General features: G+C 41.1%; 2 protein-coding genes across 3 annotated transcripts in view; one reads left to right on the top strand and one right to left on the bottom strand.

Moving 5' to 3' along the window:
• The first annotated feature begins 316 nt into the window (after positions 1-316).
• LOC134619600 (uncharacterized) lies at positions 317-6,080 on the top strand. Of its 2 annotated transcripts, none has more exons than XM_063465538.2 (7): positions 317-401; positions 1,408-1,755; positions 1,983-2,129; positions 2,519-2,620; positions 3,130-3,155; positions 3,238-3,393; positions 3,524-6,080. In XM_063465538.2, the coding sequence occupies exons 1-7, from the start codon at positions 368-370 to the stop codon at positions 3,707-3,709; spliced, it is 999 nt and encodes a 332-aa protein (XP_063321608.1). In that variant the 5' UTR covers positions 317-367; the 3' UTR covers positions 3,710-6,080. The 2 variants fall into 2 exon arrangements, with proteins under 2 accessions (XP_063321608.1, XP_063321607.1); XM_063465537.2 differs by having other exon boundaries at positions 344-401; positions 1,405-1,755.
• A 3-nt stretch (positions 6,081-6,083) lies between these two features.
• Positions 6,084-20,698, bottom strand: part of cables2b (Cdk5 and Abl enzyme substrate 2b) — a 51,460-nt gene continuing 36,845 nt past the window's right edge. Inside the window, exons 4-10 of the mRNA XM_063465536.1 lie at positions 20,215-20,323; positions 19,929-20,097; positions 17,372-17,469; positions 13,381-13,487; positions 13,020-13,139; positions 12,112-12,196; positions 6,084-9,935 (exon numbers count right to left, since the gene is read on the bottom strand). Of these exons, the coding sequence (XP_063321606.1) occupies positions 9,789-9,935; positions 12,112-12,196; positions 13,020-13,139; positions 13,381-13,487; positions 17,372-17,469; positions 19,929-20,097; positions 20,215-20,323 (835 nt within the window). The 3' untranslated portion in view covers positions 6,084-9,788. The remainder of the gene's footprint in view (positions 9,936-12,111; positions 12,197-13,019; positions 13,140-13,380; positions 13,488-17,371; positions 17,470-19,928; positions 20,098-20,214; positions 20,324-20,698) is intronic.

Genomic DNA, 20,698 nt, shown 5'->3' with positions numbered 1-20,698 from the left:
GGGAGAAGCCGCTAAAATCGCACAAGTTCCGGTTTCATGTGATCAACGATGCTCCGTGTCTCTGTCAGCTGTTTTACTGAGCCATGAGCTCCATGAAGAGAGTCCAGTGGTCCCACTAGATGGATCCTTCCAGCGTGACCTCCAGGATCCAGACCTGCACACACACTCAGACTGCGGGGATTTATCTGCCTTGTAGGAGGATCGCATCACTCACCCGACTGGTGAGAGAGCAGGAGTGTGTGTGTGTGTGTGTGTGTGTGTGTGTGTGTGTGGTTTGAGGGCGTGACCTCATCATTAAGAGAAGTAAGAATTTCCTGGTTTGAAGTGAAGAAGAAGAGAAGCAGCATTAAACCATCAGAGCTCTGAGATGAAACACACTTTGTTCTGCTTCATCTTCCTCAGTGAGTAAATTCTCTTCTTATTTCTGTCACTTTCTCTCTTCTAAGTCTTATTTGTCTCCATTTTATTTTCATTTGTAGGTAATCACTCAGTTTTTGCTACTTCCTTCTTCATTTCTTTGTTCTCTCTCATGGTCACTGATTAGGGAAGGGGAGGGATAGCTCAGTAGGTAGAGTGGTGGCCACATGATCAGAAGGTCGGGGGTTCGATTCTCCTGAACAGCTATCCTGAGGTACCCCCGAGCAAGGTACCGTCCCTACACACTGCTCCCCGGGCGCCCAATGGCTGCCCACTGCTTCACTGAGTGAATGGGTTAAATGCAGAGAGGAATTTCCCCACAGGGATCAATAAAGTACACTTTCTTTCTTTCTGTAGTTAAAGATTGTGTGAAGTTTGGAAATGAGTCACTCAAACATGCAGCTTATTGAAAGCATAAGAAAACTCCTTGAAATAGATAAATATATGTGGAATTTAAATGTTTATACAAACCTTTTTTTCACAACTGCAGTTTGCAAATTAATTGGAGATTCACATCAGTTTGAATGCCCATAGATTTCTACTTTTTATTGTACACTGAATCTGTAATCAAATACTTTTCCTCTACTCTTCTTTGAAAGCAAAACTTATAACAGTAGAGCTGATGAAACAAACACTCTGTGTTTAATTTCTTCTCTTAATCACCTGAAGAGCAACAGCACAGTGAGCGGTGACAAAGTGAGAACTAGCTCATTTCACATGATAGCACAGAAACAGATGATGATGATGATGATGTCATCAAAGATAAATAAAAGTCAAAACTCATTTTTGTATCTTTTTCACATCTTTAAACTCTGAATCTTCCACATCAGATGGTTTGTGTTCGTGTATAAAACAGGAAGTTTGCTGTTTGCAAATAAAAACAGAAAAATGAAGTTAACTGAACTTCTGTGATCAGTTCAAATTAATAATCACCTGTCACATTTAATCTATAGTAAGATTGTAACTAATGATTGTTCATCCTTTCAGCAGCACTTCAGGATGGAAACACTGGTTTGGTCAAAGCACAAACTCTCCTTCGTACAGAAAAGGAAGGAGGAAACATCACAGTTGCATGCAACTTTTATTTGTCTGGAAGCAGGAAACTCTTCTGTAAGGAAAAATGTGAAAATGGAAACATTCTTGTGGAAACATCTGATGATGCAGCTCAGAACGGCAGATACAGCATTAAATATGAAAACAAAGGTGTTACCTCATCTGATATTATGTATGTGAGCATCACACAGCTGAAACAGTCTGACTCAGGACGGTACAGGTGCTCTTTGGACAGAGTCTTGTTGACAGATGGAAACGATGATTTTGAGCTGATTGTCACAGAAGGTGAGTTTCTGCTAACAGTCGTGTTTGTCTTTGAAGGTGTGACAGAAGTTTCACGTCTCAAAGGCAGCTACTTTTCTTTCAAATCACCTACAGATGTTATATTTATCTGAAACATCAAGTTTCATCAGTTCTGCTGTCAAACAGCCCAGAACCACGTCAGTCACATGCAGATATATAAACTGCTTCAAGTGGTCTTATTATGACTCTGATGGTTTCATTGTTCACAGCTTCAACCACTTCAACACCAAACGGGACTCTGAGACCTTTTTCAGCTTCAGTGTTTCTCTCATCAGCCTCCACACCACCAACAACACAGAGTTTAAGCTCAACTTCAGGAAGCTCCACACCTTCATCAGCCTCCTCTGGAAGTTCAGGTACGTTATAGATTTTTATATGTATGCAGATTTACATGTGGTGAAGATCCATTAATGAGTGAACGATACAAGAATGAGACATTAAGAGCTGTGGAAGAATCACTCTGATCTTTGAGTGAAGTAAAAGAGAAAAACTGTAGAAATAAAGAAAAATAAGTTTCCACCACAGCAGGTCAGCAGCTGAGAGAGAACATGACTGACTTCCTCAGAGCAGCACTACATGAGATCTGTGCTAGATGACAGATATAGACTGTGATCAGCACATTTCTGCTTTCTGCAGCACAACTTGTTACTCTGTATGTGCACAACTTTACTGCTACATGAACAGACCTGGAGGCCACATGTTTACACTGTGAGTAAAAGAAATCTTCTCTGTTAAACTCCTGCAGATGTGCTGATTTATGTGGGTCTGATTCTGGTCGTTATGATCATCGTCTTATCAGCAGCTCTGCTGATTTTCTACATGAAGAGCAGGACCACTAAACCCAGAGGTGAGTCTTAAAGCAGATTATTGATGTAAGTGTAATTCTCATTTAGATTTTTACAGGAAGACCAAATAGAAAAGATTGTTTCTCTTCCACAGTTTTCCACCTTTTGTTGTATAAAATCAGTGTAACTCTGATCCAGTCACCACGATGAGAGTGTGTCTACGTCATGTTAACACCAGATAATCTCAGACTGACAGAGCTGCTGTGAAAACAGACCGTTGGACTGAAAGGTGTTACTGATCTGATGGTGACGATCACCAAGACAGAGTCTCACTTGGATATGTTCAAAAATAATCCTTCAAAATTACAGTTTTATCAAATAACCATAAAACACACAGGAAAACATGGCACCATGGTTGATCTGGTTTTGATTCTTTATCAGTCATGTGTCTTATCTAACTGTAGTTCATTTGTAGTTCTTCATATTGTTCCTGAGTTTAGTTCCTCAGGTTCTTCTTCCTGTAATGTGTCTTAAAGACAGACGTTTATTTTCTGACCTGCATGTTTTTCAGGACCTCCTGTGGAAACAGACACAGAGGTGAGTTTTAGGACCTGTGACACACATCAGCTTCATTATTGTTTGCTTTGTATCTGTCAGCTGGTTTGTTCTCCTGCTGCAGGTCAACAGGTTGTATGAAGAGATCAGAGAGTGTGACATAGCGAGCAGGTCACCTCCTGTAGAAGTGTCTTCAGTTTATGATCACCCCAAAGGCCCCCGTTCAGGTGGAGATGAAAGCGGAGGCATCTACAGCCTCGTCACCTCTGCTCAGAACAACGTGAGTAAAACTGTGGTGTGATTCTAAGCTGAGGCCATAAACCAGGTAACTGTTTGTGTAGTGAAGTAATTCATCTGTTCTCAGACAGCAAACTCAGATTCTAAAGTTTGATCTTACCTTTTTATCTCAGGTTGAAGACAGCTCACAAAGTCTCTGTTACTCTGAGGTGGATTTTTCCCACAGTCCTGACACAAACGGCGCCCCCTGTGGTAAGACAGCTGATGTTGTCTACTCCACGTCTTCAGAGGACCTCAGCACCACCAACCACACCGAAGATGCTTCACCTCCTCTGTACTCTACTGTTACATCAGTATGAACTACATCAGTACTTAAGCTATGGATGAAGTCTTAACTCTCTCAGTGGACAACAGCTCAACACAACTGATACAAAAGCTTATTTATTTTTCTGCTTTTGACATATTTTTAAGTTAAACGTGGAGTCAGCTCAGGATAAAGTGACTTTTATTTTAGCTTAACATTCAACTAAAGAATGTTGCAATACCACAGTTAAAATAGCAGATGTTAGCATTATGGTATGATGCTACAGCACAGATTCAGTAAAAAGAGAACTGTGCATTTTGGAAAGACTTCCAGCCTCCTGTACTCGTCTCTGGAGTATTCCATCATTGCATTTAGCAGTTGACTTGGCAGAAAGTTATTGTACAGACCGCTGTGTGAGGATTAATGTGCAGAGTGATTAGGTCAGCCCGGAAGTTTCACCTCTTTCAGATGACGTTTAGCTGAGAAAAACCACAGCATGCAGATAAATAAACTACTTCATGTGGTGTTATTATGACTGATTGTTTCACTCTTCACAAGTCAATCATAGCAGACCCAAATATAGCAGAAATAGATTTTCAGCCTTCTGTACAGAGGACAAAAATGGGTTATTATAGCTAATTTTTCATGCATGACAGAATAGTTTTATATTGTGCCCTCATTTCCATTCCGAAGCTTAAAAATCACACAAAGTTGAAAAAACAACTGGATATACGGCGGGCGGTCCTCTACCAGAGGCCTCGGAGCTTGAGGGTCCTACGCAGATCCATCTTTGCTGTTTCAGGACCGCGCTCTTCTGGACAGAGATCTCAGATGTTGTTCCTGGGATCTGGTGGAGCCACTCCTAGCTTGGGAGTCACTGCACAGAGCGCTCCGATTACCACTGGGACCACTGTTACCTTCACCCGCCACATCTTCTCGAGCTCTTCTCTGAGCCCTTAATACTTCTCCAGCTTTTTGTGTTCCTTCTTCCTGATGTTGCTGTGATATTGCTATATCACTATGGCCGTCTTTCTCTGCTTGTCCACCACTTTTCTGTCCGGCCATCCCCATTTGTCTGTCTGTATCTGGAAATCCCACAGGATCTTAGCTCGGTCATTCTCCACCACCCTAGGGGGGCATCTTCCATTTTGACCTCAGGACTTTCAGGCCATACAGATGTTCCTGTATACTATTCCGGTCACTTGGTTATGGCATTCCATGTATTCCCTTCCTGCTAGCATCTTGCACCCTGCTGTTATGTGCTGGATTGTCTCAGGGGCATCTTTACACAGCCTGCACCTGGGCTCTTGCCTGGTGTGATTGTTCCTGTGCTGCTCTAGTGCCTCTGTGCTGTCTTTCAGTCCAGCTTTGTCCAGCCACTGGTTGCATGTCAGCCACTTCCTCTATCTGCTGGTGGTACATACCGTGCAGGGCCCTATCCTGCCAAGATGGTCCCTCCTGTTCCTTGGGTTTCTGCTGCCTGAGGTGTTCACTGAGCATGTGGTCAGTTGGCTCCTTTGGCCAGCTTATTATACCAGCTGGGTACCTGATCACGGGCAGGGCGTAGGTGTTGATAGCCCGGATCTTGTTCTTACCGTTCAGCTGACTCCTCAGGACTTGCCCGACCCTCTGCAGGTACCTGGTGGTTGCAGCTTCCCTAGCGGCCTCTCCATTGTATCCATTTGGTTGTGGGATTCCCAAATACTTGTAGCTGTCCTCGATGTTTGCAGTGTTGCCCTCTGGTAGTGCTTCAGTGAATCGATGTCTCATCCACTCATACAGCTTGATGTTATCCAGGTAGAGGATGTGCTGACGATTGCTCCATTCTGTAGTCGGTATCCGTAGCCAGTCTTGTCAATGATCTCACTGAGGGGGTTCAGGCCTATGCAGAACAGCAGTGGGGACAGAGTATTTCCTTGGTAGACCCCACACTTGATGGTGACATGCTATTGGCTTGAAGTAGGCCTCCAGTGTTGTACGCCACATCCCCACTGAGTTCCTGTTGATCTTGTACAATTCTAGGCATTCCAGGATCCAGGTGTGGGGCATCCAGTCATAGGCCTTCTTGTAGTTAATGGGGGCAGTGCACAGGTTGGTGAGCCTGGTCTTGCAGTCTTGGGCGACTGTTCTGTCTACCAGTAACTGCTGTTTCACTTCTCTGGTATACTTGCCAAGTCATTTCTGTGCCCCGCTCATGTTAGCCACTGTGACGCCTGACAGGAGCTTCCATGTAGTAGTCGGAGATATATACTGAAATATTTAGCTGCCGTGGAATCACAATGTATATAGTTATTGTGTCACATGTATCAGAGTGTTTTGATTGTTTTTCCTTTACATACTTGTTGTTTAAATATTAAACTGCAACAAACTAGCATTCACTTTATTCCCCAACCCAACCCCCCCCCAAAAAAAACAAAAAAGAAGAGATGCAGTAATTTACATATTTTAATGAAAATAAACATAAACATTGGCATTTTAACAGTGTATGGTCTTTATCTTTTACAAAATATCTTATAAATATTACAATACACACATTTCCTTCACTTGTGCAGTGGAAGTATTTGAGCTCAGCTTCCTCATACAAAGAATATTTACCTTAGTTGCAAATTAATTCAATGCAACACGTCTTAACTAGTTTCGCCTCTTTATTTCAACTGTGTTGGATCATTAAATGTATTTATGCAAAAGTAGCAACAGAAATATTTCTGTGGCTTTAACTTATGTGACACTCCGACTGCAACGCTGCTGAACTGCTGCGTGCTTCGTCTGTGTTGTCAACAAAAATTAACATTTTTTTAAGTTAACAGAGAACTTAGAAGGTAAAAAAGGTAAGTATAAACCAAAAACAAACACTTGGTAAATATTTCCCTTTACAGCACTGCAGTGCTCAAAGAATAATAAAATAATAGTAAGCACTCGATACAACAAACTAAATACAAAATGTTAATGTGACATTCAAATAACAGTGACAGGTAAAAAATTAAATTGTGGCACATTACAGGTAAACACACGGAGGAGGAGGAGGATGAAGGTCAGCTGACAGAATAAAAGCTGCATAGAGTCAATATCACAAATCTCTAATGTAGAGAAGACGATTTTGGAAGCTCGCGTGCCGTTTCTACTCTCAAGCAGATTCTTATCTTTAAGTTGACCGAAGTTTTGAAATTTTTCTGACTTTATCAGTGCTGCGTTTACTGCTGTGTTCCACATCCTGTTAGGTACGTATGAAGAATTGAAGCATGTCAGAGCAAATCACTGAGTGTAGATTCTTCCTCACTGTCTGTAAAACATCATGTAAAACACGTCTTCACTGGAGCAGTCCAATGTTAAATTATACATCTTAATGCTTTTGCTGGTTAAACTCAATGAGCAGACTGATTTTATTTGTGTAGTTTGTCACAGTGAACGTCACATTGGTTCCATGTTGGTCTAAGTTGACTCCAGGCTCATGTGTGAAATAATTCTTCATATAAAAATAAACACATTTAACCCTCACTTGATGCTACTCCAGATTTCAAAGTGTTGTTTACATCCTGTTTGTAAATTAATTAAAATATGATGGATTGAAATGTAAAATGTAAAATACTCAAAGATTTCAAATTGAATTAACAAGCAGCATTCACTGCTTCTTCTTTGTTACAATAACGCAGCACACTGGCTGTGCAGTCTGTCTGCCCACAGCTCTTCACATGTGTACTAAACACACACACGACATGCACGGCTGCAGTGACACACCTCACTTACACATGATATTAACATGAAGCCTCTGGGATCAGATCAATCTTATTAGAAAAATAACATTTAAAGGTGAACGCAGTCTTAAAAGCACATGAACTTCGAGTTAGAAAGACAAACTTTGGCTAATTCAGGACAACAAGAGCTACGGGTAGAAGCAGATAACGTTTTAGGCTTTTCCAAAAACCAAACGGATCATATCCAAAGTCTGAGAAGTTCACTGGGACTCTTTGGGGTCTTATAGCAGAACCCTGGTCCAAACTCATTCGGCTCTCCTGCTCTGGCATCTACAAAACTCGAGTCCATAAACACACAAAGGAAAATAAGATAAGTGGAAGAACGTGGAAGTCAAATCTCAGGATGAACAATCATGTTTCCAACGTTATCTGGTGAGAGGATAAAACACCTGCAGGTTCAAAACTCAAAGAGGAGACATGATTCTTCATCCACAGGATTATTAGTAATAAATTATTATCAGGCAGTTTTTAAATACACATCATTACAATAAGTTACTTTAAAAGTAGAAAAATATTATATACCGTTGGTACTTGGTGATAAAGTCTGAGGACTGTGATGCTAAAAGGCAAAGTGCAAAAACAACTGAGGCTCAACAGGAAGTGTTTCTGAAGCCTCCTTTCAACAAAGGCTGGAAAAGGGACATGAAGTCCACATGAATGACTCTCCTATAAATCTTCCACTGGTGTCCTGACACCAGACACAAACGTCCTGTTGGAGGCCTCAGTTTGGTTAAATATCTGTCCCTTTATGATACAATGAAAAGAAAACTACTGAGCGATGTGTGTTTCTAAGGTATTTCATAAGCAGAAACTCAGGAGCTGCAGTGTTAATAGTGCAGAAAAAGGAAGTCGGTAGCCACAGCGAGTTCCTTCTGTTAACATCATGAATGTGTTTGCACTTCACTTTAAACAGACGCTCAAGTTTCAGTTTCCAGAAATATCTGTGCTAAAAATGTAAATGATCATTGCAGAACTGCAACTTAACAACATTTTAAGTATCTGTTAATGCTCCATGTTTAGTGTGACAGAAAAATTCTGATGTCCTTTCTGTAAACTGCAGTCTTACACTCAGCGCTTCATGTTTCTTCCTATTATTAACCAGATCAGTGTCGTCTGTGGTTTGTAGTTGTGTTGCTGCTCGTTTCAGATAATGCAGCCCATGAACATGCAGAGCGTGCATAAGAGATAAAGTGTTTTCCTTTCTGACACGTTTTATTCCAAAAACTGGAGCGAATGCAAAAACTGCAATCCTCAGAGTGAGACAGCCTTTAACTGCAGTCATAACAAACAGAAGCAAACCAGCTGGAGATGAGTGAGCATCACAGCAGTGTTTGTCTCATATGTTATAGAGGCTCTGTGTACCAACACTAACCCCCATCACAGCTTCGTTTAAAAGGACGTCTGCACTCTCTGAATGGCATGAAGTCAAATTAGAGATCGCTGCATGTAAAGCTGGCTGATGCTTAGAAACTACACAGAAACTGAGAGTGTGAGAGCAAATATCCTGGTAACAGGGCAGGATAAACCTTACAAAGCAAATGCAGGCTGATAACTCGAAAGCAGCCAGATGTTCAGGCTTGAAGAAAAATTTTGACTTCATGAAATAAATTTATTGCATGAAGTCATGAGCATAAAGGATAAAGCAGAAGCAAAGCAGAAAAGAAACCACAGTGCTGCTCTTCTTAAAAACAGAACTCACAGCCTGTTTCAGTCACTGGCAGCGTCCTCGTAACGGTTTGTATCTGAGCTACAGTCGCTGAAAACACTCAGCACTATTTTCAGGCATAAAAAATATGATTATCTGATGCATGTGTGTCAGTGTTACTCGTAATATTTCTAATAAAGCTAAAATAAAGAACCTAAAAAACAGAGTTTAGAGAAAGACTTCTTCAAAGTCAGACAGTTCTGGTTTTGTTTAAAGTAAATTTCTCCCTCTGCCTTTTTTTTGTTTTTCATCTTTTGGTTTTTGTTTTTCAAGGTGCACAGTCCAGTTTTTCTTTTTCTTTTTACATGTACAAGTTTTGCACATTTTTAAAACCCACAGTTATGATGGCCTACACTATAAAAATAATGCTGGAGGAAGAAAACCTGAATTTTCCTGATTTTGATTTGACCTCCAGTGATTGAACTGTCAGTCACAGTGTGTGATCACTTTGGTTTTTCACGGAGGAAAGGAAGTGAACTTTTTCTCTGAAGTGACGTCTTTGAGCCGTTTGCTGCCACGACAGCATGGCTGAAGTCTGATGTAGTGCGCAGGGAGGAGGAGGAGGATTTCTGGGTGGCGTCTGAGCCTTTGAGCCAGGCATCATGAGAACTGATCCATCACAGTGCTGGAGCTCGAAGGTGCTGAGGTGTGCTGCAGTGCTGCTGAGCCAGGCACTGCTATACCTGCTGCTGCTGCACCAACCGTCTGTAATGTGGCATGACTTTGCTCTCTGGGAGGTACAGCGCCATCTCCAGGGCGACCAGGATGGTGAACTCGAATGATATGAGCTCCCTCCTGCTGATCCTGAAACGCTCCTCCAGCTTCTGCAGAATCAGACAAACCAGCATGTGAGAGAGAACAAATACTTTCTGACGACACAAACGGTTTCATGTCTGACTCCACGTCTGTGGGAGTTTTAAATCTTGAAATTAAAATAAACATGGTATCTTTTGACATTTTTATATTGGCTGTTCTTTTTAACTAAACTTCTGTAAAAAAAAGTATTTACCCCATTTCCTGATTTATTTATTTTTTAATTTACTAGCCAAAGAGAACCCAATTAAATAAAAACTGCAGTTTTTAAATCATTATTTTAATCTATTGAGGGTTCTTGGCAGCAAGAATTGCAATCAAGTGTTTGCATAAGTGCCAATGAGTCTTTCACATTGCTGTGGAGGATTTTTGTCGCGCTGTTCTTTACAGAATTGTTTTAATTCAGCCACATGGAGGGTTTCTGAGCAGGAACAGCCTGTTTAAGGTCACAGCATCTCAATCCTATTTGAGTCTGGACTTTAATGAGGCCACTTCAAAACTTTCACTTTTTGAAGCGGCAAAGCAGCCCCAGAGCTTCCACACCGCCACCACCATGTTTGATTACTGGTTTGATGTTCTTTCTGAAATGCTTTGTTACTTTTTAACGGGTCTCGGGTCTTTCAGAAAGTTCAGCTTTTGTCCACAGAACATTTCCCTCAAAGTCGTGGGAATCATCAAGATGTTGTTTGGCAAATGTGTGATGAGTGTGATTTTTGGTCACAGTGGTTTTCTCTTTAGAGCTGACCAATGGCCATGCCATGAACTCTGACCTTAACTGAGGCAAGTGAAGCCTGCAGTTCTTTAGATGTTGTTCTAAGGTCTTTTGTCACCTCCTGGATGAGTTGTTCATGTGTTCTTGGAGTATTTTTGGTCGGCCGGCCACTCCTGAGAACTGTTCACAGTTTTCTCCATTTGTGGGTATTCATACTCTCCCCATGCCTTAGAAATGGCTTCGTAATCCTTTCATTGATAGATGTCAATGACTGTTAAAATCACAGTTCTAAACCCTTTTCCAACTTCACTCCACCAGCATGCATCGTATCCTGTCAATTTGTGGGGCACATCCAGCTTTTTTTTTTTTTTTTTTTTTTTACCTCATTACCAACAAGCTGAGAACAAAGTACCTGTGAGTTAGGACGACTCGCTTATCGTAATTTTAGGAGCATGATAACACCGTGAGTTAGTTTGGTCCATAACTATGATTGTTGGTTCTTATTTAAATGTATATAAAAAAAAATCATCCATCCATTAATCCACGCATTCACCCTCCATCTGTTAAATCTACTAAATCAGCATTATTGTAATAAACCACATCAGATGTTCTGTGAGCCACATCACAAACTTCAGTGTCATTTTTTCTGACCACTTCTCAGCTGTTTCTTTAGATCGTGGCATGATGTGTCGCTTTATGAGATCTTTTAATTTGTTTCACTTTGTCAGACAACTTCTATTTTAGTGATTTCTTGATTAAACATGTATAACAGTAATAAGGCCCAAGTGCGTTTAGTGTAACTGAACTCAGCTTTATAAAAACTGTCGTTAATCACATTTAATAATTTAACAAGGGGGGAATTACTCTTTCACACAGGGCCAGGTATGTAAATACATTTAATCACCAGTTTAGTTACTCAGGTTATCTTTGCCTTTTTTTGATTATCTGAAAAATAAAGTGTGACAAATGAGCAAAAATAAATAAAGAAATCAGGAAAAGGGACAAATAGTTTTTCACAGCACTGTATTTGTAATCAGTGTTTCATTAGATATGTTAATGAGGTAAAACTAAAAAGATCCATAACTCCATAAAAACTAAAGAAATGTGCAACGTTCGTCTGCTTGGTAGTAATATGCAGGGCTTTTGTTTTGGTGGTCACAGAACTGAAACAATTAAAATAAATATTTTTGAGCCATGAAAAAAGTGAATATGCAGCATAAAAACAGTACACTGATAATGCAGGACTCAATCAGACCTCAGGGATTCTCTCCTACATGGTCTCAACACACGACTATAAAGGACATTAACAGCCTCTAGTCCTGCAGCTCGAACACTCAGCAGGTCGTTTTCCACCTGCTCAGGTAGATCAGCCTCAGAGGCTCTGAGCAAGAGGAACATGATCTGACTGACAAGGCAGATTTTTTCACTGACACTGACACTGTGCGTGTGTGTGTGTGTGTGTGTGTGTTACATACGTCAATTAGATGTTTGACTTCCTGTTTCTTGAGGTCACTGCTGATCTTAGCTGCCAATAGGATGCATGCAGCTGAGACCAACTTCCTGTGAACAACATCAACAGTTACGTAAGTGACAGGACATCAGGCCACAGAGTAAAAGCAGAGTAACAGTCGTACTTTGGTCATTAGAGCTCCTCATAACAATGCAGACTGCTCACTCTCCGGACAACATTTATTCTTAAAGGAATTATTGTCTTAGTTTGAAATAATGTATCAAGTCTTTATGTGGTGTTTTCTATGCGTTAACAATCAGTTTCTAATTATAAGACTTGTTGTCAGTTTTTGACTGAATCATTACATCAGTCATCAGTTAGATATTAAAGACCTTGAGTTGGACGTAGACATACTCTATAAAATAACTATAAATGTCACTGTGATGATGCACACACTTCAATAATAATTTTCCAGGCAGTTAACAGAGACAGAGAGACAGGAGCTTTCCTTCATGTGGTTTATGGGACAGTGAGGACTTCAGTGCATCACAATCAAAGAATACAAACCATCAGCAACAGTGAAAAGTTTTTCTTTTAAACTGAGCTTACTGAAAATAAACACAAGGGGGAGCCACTTCCACATCTCACACTGTGGACTCGACACAGAAAACTGCAGCACATCCACCTTTTAAGCTATCAAACAAATCTTGTTTTACGCTTTCTAACAGGAACACAACGTGATGAAGTCTTCAACCAATCAGATTTTTGACCTGAGACTAATTATGGTGCAGAATTACTTATGATAACAGTAAACAGAGCTAAACAGTCACACGCGAGCCATAGTCGTCATTAACCAGCACTTCAAGCAGAGTGTGAAGCCTATGAACGAAACCGATGACGAGCTGTTTACATGTGGACGACAGTCGAACAAACCTGTTCTGCTTGTTGAGGCGCCCCTGCAGCACCAGCTTTTCAAAGTAGACGTATGCCATCGCAAGGGTGACGGGCTGCAGGCCGCAGTCCTCCCCGACTATTCTCATCTCTCTCTTTAGGCTGGAAAAGAAATAAAGCATGTTCTAATCATTTAATACTCCCTTTTAATATATCTGTGTAGGTTCTTAGTCATCCAGGTCTTGGTAATCTAAGGAGCGACTGGACTTCTTTAAGTTTCTTTAAGATGTTTCATGTCTCATCCCATGAGCTTCTTCAGCTCTAAGACCAAGTGGTGATCCAGTCGCCCCTTTTCACATTACTGTGCTGAAATCCTTTCGTTAGCTGAAATGAGAAACTTTACCTTCGGATTTTGCTGAGGGTGAGTTTAATGTGAGGAAACTTTTCCTTAAAAGTCTCGTTCATATCTTTCTTCAGATCAGACGGTTTGACATATTCTATAACTGTCGTCTGCAGGATAAAAGAACAAAGAGGAAAACAGCATAAGAAAATGAACCAAACCAGAACAAAAAGGAGTAGAAGAATGCATAAACAGAGCACAGAACACATTTAACTGTAAGCAGAGACAATGAGAAGTCAAACAGTTGTCAGTGAATGTAAATAATCTGATGAGGATGTAAACACCGACGGGTAAATATTTCTCTCTGTGACTCATTTATTGTTGCAAAGATCACACTATTTCTCTCGCAGGGAAACTCATTCATGCTTTAGTTTACAATCTTTCCAGGTATTGTGATGACTGTTCGCAGGAGTATCCAATAACCTCATCAAATCTGTTTCAAAAAAGCTGCACTGACTTTACACACTAAATAAAGTCAAACTCCCCTGCTGATTATTTTTAAATCTAACAATGACGCGGGCTTTGGTTCCACCGAGTCGGTCCGTCTCTGTGTCTGTCCTGTTATGGACAGATCACCTGGTAGTGTGTAGCCTAAATCGACAGTCTGCAGCCCCACCCCAGCTGATTTGTTTAAGCAGTTAAGAAAATGGATTGACGGCTCAATAGTTTAGGTATTAGATCACATTGATCTTATAGAAATCTAATATTGCCACAACATCCCTGCTCATTGATCTGCTAAATTTTTCCCTAATAGTCTCAAACACTCAAAGGCAGCTCTGCTCTTTCTCCAATGGGTTTGTTTTATTTTGCAAACTTAAGACGGCCGCCTTCATTTGCATTGAGATCTCCTTTAACCACATGTTGCAGGTTTACAACACAACTCTAACCTTTCACCTGCAAAACTTAAGTGAAGAAACAGACACACCTTTCTGTGAAACAGCCTTTAAGTCACCAGCATTAGGCCATGAAAGAGGAGGTGACAGTGAAGAGCTGCAGGTTCCTCAACAGTTTCTTTACAGCTCAACTCAGTTTAGGCCTTAATCCTGATATTTAGTCACATACACGCTCATGTCAACACTTCCAAGGCCTAATTTAATGGAGAGAAGCCTGCGAGATAATCCTGGTAGACAGTCTGATCTAAACCTTATCATATGCAGGTAACATGCACCGTTTCCATGTAAAGCACCAAACTGGTGTGGGTGGGGGGGTGGGGGGTGTTTTGTAGTTTAGGCGACACTGACAGTAGGTGGTGAAATCACACTGTGTAATACTAACACACACACACACGTTTGCTCACAGTAAGCTCAGTGAAAAGCAGCCCACCTCAGCTGTAATCGTCTCATGAATTAAACACTGTGATACAGTGTGTGTTTGTACCTGTTTAGACATCTTTGTGGGACCAAAAATTGGAATATTATACTTGTGGGGACCAACAGTCACTTATGAGGACAAAAGTGCCGTCCTCACAAGTTTGAAGGCATTTCTCAGGCTCAAAATGTGGTCTTAGTGTCAGGGTTACAATTAGGTTATGGTAGGTTTAGGCTGAGGGTCACGATTAGGCAGTCATTTTTAATGGTTGGGGTTAGGGTGAGCGGCTAGGGAATGCATTAAACGAGAATGTGTGTGTGTGTTTGTCTATAGAGGGATCAAACTAAGCCGCAGCCTATAGGACAGTGAAAAAGAAAAGAGAATGTGTGCTCTGATTACTCTTAGTTCTCGGAGATTTACAATCATCTGTTTTATTCACCCTGTTTGTCTCTCCTTCAGTTTTATTCCTGTTTATTAGAACATGGGAAATTAAAATTCGGGTTTAATGTGATCAATTTACACTTTTAATCTCCCCAAAGCACAGATGTTATTGTCTGACTCAACATTATAATTAAAATGTGTAAAAAAAAAATAGCCAAATACAGAAATCCTGCCAGTCACCAGAGATTAGTGAGTATCTGACTTGGATGATGCATTAATTCATGTGATGATATTAAATGGATTAGATACCACCTACTGGTGTGATCAGCATAGTTTTTACTGAACCTGTTATTCATATGAGTCACACACCAGTGAGCCAAAAACACTATGACCCTGTACATGGTGAATAAGGTTGATTATTTCTCATCAGTGTTGTTGTCACCACTATAAGACAGTAAATGCAGAGCTGAGTGTTGCAGTCATCCTAAAAACAGCAGCAGGGTCAGGTGTAAAGTCACGGGTGTTACAGCCAGATGAGTCTGAGTCAGAGCCGCCCCGAAACATCGAGGCTTGTTGGACGCTTCCTGTGAGCTGACGATTACCTTCAAACAGTCATCTGAGGAGGGACCAACAGTGAAACACCAAGAGGGTGTTGGAGGATGTGCTGGAATAACTATGATGCACAGTGGCTCCAAATCTTACAGGACTAATAGGATCTGCTCTTAATGTCTTGGAGCCTTCAGACATCCTGCTGAATCCCCGCTGTGGCAGGTCGGAGCTTGTTTTGGTGGTACAAGAACCACCGAGAGCAAATTAGATCAGAGTGGTCGTGTTGTTTTGGCTGTCGTTATGATGAATTCTTTTAATTAATTTAGAAACCACAGCTCTTTAATAGCTCACATGTGTTTCAGTAAGATTTCTGCTCGTGTTCAGAGAGGCGCTGGACCCAGCTGAAATCTGATTGGCCTCTGAGATGCGCCATCCCGTCACTAATCACTGGACGGAGTGTGCAGGACTTCACTGGTTGGATCTTTACAGATGCATAAACATCACAGACATCAAACACTTGTGGTAAGCATGATGTTGATGTCGATTTCATGGGGGAGGGCTGGTGATGACAGGAAAGATTACAATGTTTACAAGTTCAAAGAAGCGTATTTATAAGATGGAAATTGGTCATCAGTATAAGTTTGATGGGACTTGAACGTAGCATGAGCGTGCTGCGATGCACAGACAGCTCAACAGTGGTGCTTAGCATTTCATGGCCACAAAGCTTCATCGTAACTCGTTATTCTGGACTTTAGTTTGTGTTAATCTGTGAATCTGTGAATGACTGCTTATTTTAAGCATTAGTTAGCAGCTAGTTCACAACTATAGTGGAATTAAACTAGCATCTTGTGTGTGAAATAATATTTTAGTCATGCTACTCTCATTGCTCGCAAATGAAAGTGATGCAGTTACAAACATTTCTTATTCTATTTTCCTTCATATTCATTCACATTTTAAATCTTATTTACAGAATTGATCGATGCAGATGTGAACTCAGGAGTTACATTACAAACAAGAGGTGTGCTCAACCCTGAAACACTCCATCTGCTGCAGAGTCCTAAGAAATATGAAAACAACAGAATCTGAATGGAAATCTTCCAACGCCAAAGCTTTCAGTGCAGATCTCCTGAGATTTGAACTTTTCTTTTTCATGTTATTGTTTTTTTACTAAACTTGATTTATTTAACTCAACATTAACATTTTTGGTCAACAGACTGAGGCAAGCTACAAATATTAGACCTAATAAGAGCAGCTCCTCAGAATAAGCCCATATTAGATCTGTTCTTGTTATCAGGCAGGAAAATTTGGGAATGCTGTCTCTAAATCGCTGCCATACCAGGCCGCAGCTTTATGATGAAGGCTGTTAATCCTGATGATGCAGAAGAAAGAAAATCTGATTTAGATTAAGGCTGGAGGCTCCGAATTCAGGAAGTTACTGCCAAAATGACTGATTAAAATCTGTCTTGCTGAGGTCACTTAAACCCAAAAATGTGCCCATTTTTAGAACTTCGATAAGATAACACACAAACACAGCCTAGTGAGGGCCACAGCACCAGGTTCGCAGTGCTACAGACCCCAAAGTGTATTAGTTTACTGAAACCATCTGTCCTCTCACAAAGCTCATTAAAGGTGTCAAACAGCCTGCGGAGCTCTGGACGTGGTGTGAAGGAGACGCACAGCTGTCAGCGATTTGCTCCGTGTGGGCGTCCTCAAAAGTAAACAACTATATTTCAAACCATCTGCAGTGTTTTCTTACCATGTAAGAGGCGAAGATCAGCACTCGTTTGTGTTTGCCGCAAGGCCACTGGGGGTCACTGAGCAGGTTGGGGTCATAATCCATCACATCCTCCACACCTGGACAACAATACACATCGATTCAGAAATAATGTCAAAAGAGCAAAACTGAGGTGAGGCGAGCAACACGAGGTGTGATCAACAAGTTCTCTGACTCACAACAAAAACATTTAGTGCATCTAAGCACGATCTGTCTGCATACAGTTAAGGAAAAGAGAATTTTATCCATTTTCCTGTTACTCAGATCAAGTCCCAATAATTTGTCTTTGAGGGAAAGGGAAACCTCTTTGATGCAACATTACCAGCTTGAAATGTGGCTTCTATCCTACTCCAGCTCACTCCTTTGTGCACCTCTTAACTGCTTTCAGCTCAACCACTACTTTTTTTTTTTAACCCCCAGGACATTTGCCCTTCTGCCATGAACCTCACAGAGACTACAGACATCAACTTTAGACTGACAGGGTCCCACTCAGTGATCATTATTGGTGACAACAGTTAGGTTCACGTAAAGAGGAAACAGCAGTTTATGCTGAGAAGTCCACGGTGTCACAGCCTGAAAGTGGACATCAGGTCAGGAGCGTGTGACTGTGAGACTGCGGTTGTGGTGTTATTCAACATTTGAGGGACTGAACTGTGAATTCATTCCCTCAGGTTCAGGATGTCAATGCAGAGCTCTACTACAACATCCTGAGACATTTAACATTCGTTTCAAACCGTTAAGGTAGAGGTGTCGAACTTAGTTTAGCTCATGGGACACGGGAGTTGATTTTAAGAGGGCCATTAAAATAAATTTATTGCACAAAAACTTATAAAAGCTAATTTATTAAACTGTTAACAAAGTTTATGCACAGTTGGGAGACATTCACATTCAGAATAAATCTCAGTTTTTCCTCATTCGGTCAGTGTAAAGTCATTACAAACAAACTGTACCATTAGAAAATTACAGAATCCCATCAGCATGGCTCCTGGGGCTCCACCTTATTCTGGTTCTTTATCAGTGAAAGTGACTCAGTACAAACAACCACACTTATGGCAGGACTGATTCTTAAGGAGCTGCAATACAGTGCTTCCTGTTGAAAAGTCTAAATTGTTTGTCCTTCATCTCAGCAAGTCTGAACTCTGCAAAGTCATCCAGCTGGCTGGATTGAAACTCCTGGGCATCTATGCACATTTGGCATCCCAACTATGGCACAGAGTATTGTGCTTTTCTTTTTTTTTGGCTACGCCAAACACATTGCTCCCTAACAACCTCCCCGATCATCAGAATTCAAAGAGATTTTTGTCCTCTTTCCCCAAAATGAAATTGCAGTGGTGGAGATCCAGCCCATAACCGCCGCTGTGCAGGTTCTAGTGATCGAAAAAGAGCTTACTTGGTGTGATCTGAAAATGGCAGCAGCACCAAAATCTATCATTCTGACATCTGCAGAGATTGTCTTGTTTTTTTTTCCTCTGGAATCAAAAGACAAAATGGATTTGAGAACCACCTGTGCACTTTACCAAGCCTTCATCTGGTTTCATATTATGGACTAAAGAGCATTTCATCATTAAATCACCATTTCGTCCAGTGTTGTTAGTGTTGTCACCAACTGTGAATCAACAGAAGGCGCCCAGGCTTTCTTTCATAGTGCTACCAGTGGTCCAAGCATCTATGCACAGGTACAAGAGCAGCTCTGTACTAATCAACAGCTAAAAACATTATGCCATTTATAACTCTGAGTAAACGAGTCTTTGGTGTTTCTGTCACTACTTAACAAATAAGGTGCAATTATGTCAGTCTTAAGAGCTGCGAGTCTAAAGAAAAACGTCACAAGAGGACTAAAAATATCGAACCTGCTGCGCACGGCCTCGCGCTCACACGCAGCTGTATTGTGTTAATGAAAGGTTGTGGATTAGAAAGAGGGGTTTAGAGGCTAATTCAGGGCTCTGTCACTGTGGATGTGTGTGTTTACAGACGCAGGATGTGAGGACATGCTCATACACATGTGTTTAAAATATAAAGAGGATGATGCTCCAGCACAGCTGCAGCAACTCTCGTTTGCTCTCTTCATCCCGGCATCCTGTGTTTGTTTTCTCTTCCTCACGTTACAGCCTTCTTTAGCATTTCAATCCAGAATTGTTTGAGCAGTTACAGTTCAGCGTCTTTGCCTCGAATTTCTTGATTAACCTTTTCTGAAATCCCATAATTCAAGGAAACAGATCAGTCATATCACTCAGAGTCCTAATGCACCATGACTGTGGTCAGAGGGTTAAATTTACAGCTTTCACAGTTTGAACCATAAACAGACTGTATTTTTGTTGTTCCCTGTAACATGATAAAATCCTTTAACTGTATCTGTGGCTTAATGTCAGTAATTATCTACATTACATCTAATAAATGGCCACATCTTTGGTGAAATTTATTTTTAACAGTTTTAAACTGTTGTTTTTGAAAAACTGTAAAAGACAGAAAAAAAGAATCATTATTATTTTTAGGAGAAGAAAACGTGCACACTGTGACTGAGCTCGGTTCCATTTCTTACCCAGATCCAGTCCCACGGTGCTGCTCAGCCGGCTGGGCGGGTAGCTCCTGCCCGGAATGCTGTGTGTGCTCCTGGAAACGGGAATCTGCAGCGTCAGGTCGCTGGCAGACGACGGCTTCTGCCTCACCAGCGCGTTAGTGGGGTACAGGAACTGTGCGTATGACACAGACTGACACAGAAAGAGAAAGATTTTTTTAAACTGAGATATGATATGAGATCTGACCACAAGAAACTGTTTTGGATCATAAAATGACGTATCCATGTGAAGTAGGTCCACATTTTCTACCCTGCCATAGGTGTCCAGGTGAAAACCCTCTAGCCCCGGCAGCATTTCCAGGGTGGTAGAGATGTTTCCAGACGAGTGTCTCCTCCTGGGGTGATTTAACGTAGGATCACTGGAAAAAAAAGGCATCAAGAAAACAAAGAGAGAGAGAATTATTGACAAAATGTTGGTAAACAGCCTGCCTGTAAACACACAGCAGACGGCTGCACTGTCATACAGTAGGAATATTTGGTTCCCAGTTCTTCCAACTCGTGTCCTAGCTGAAACCAATCCAAACATCTGCTGCATCTGGAGCAGAAACCCCTCAGTGCAGCCGGTTTACCTACAGGAAATTAAATTAAGGGCAACAGCAATCAAGGATTTACAACACCAAAAAACAGATTCAGAAGACAGCAGCAGCTTCAGTTTGCCACAAGCCATCAGCTAGCATCGTAAAAAAACTGCGTTTCAGACGGGTCACGCTGTGGTTTTGTTTCTCTAATAATCA

The sequence above is a fragment of the Pelmatolapia mariae genome, linkage group LG20 (genome assembly GCF_036321145.2).
Source record: "Pelmatolapia mariae isolate MD_Pm_ZW linkage group LG20, Pm_UMD_F_2, whole genome shotgun sequence".
Classification (NCBI taxonomy): Eukaryota; Metazoa; Chordata; class Actinopteri; order Cichliformes; family Cichlidae; genus Pelmatolapia; species Pelmatolapia mariae.
This window is presented reverse-complemented; position numbering and strand designations above follow the sequence as displayed.

What these genes read in the sequence shown, in the direction of transcription:
- LOC134619600 (XM_063465537.2), top strand. Translation starts at nt 368, where the DNA reads ATGAAACACACTTTGTTCTGCTTCATCTTCCTCA. An exon ending in CAGGACCACTAAACCCAGAG is followed by an intron (nt 2,621 to 3,129) that starts GTGAGTCTTAAA and finishes CATGTTTTTCAG; the next exon opens with GACCTCCTGTGGAAACAGAC. An exon ending in TCACCTCTGCTCAGAACAAC is followed by an intron (nt 3,394 to 3,523) that starts GTGAGTAAAACT and finishes TTTTTATCTCAG; the next exon opens with GTTGAAGACAGCTCACAAAG.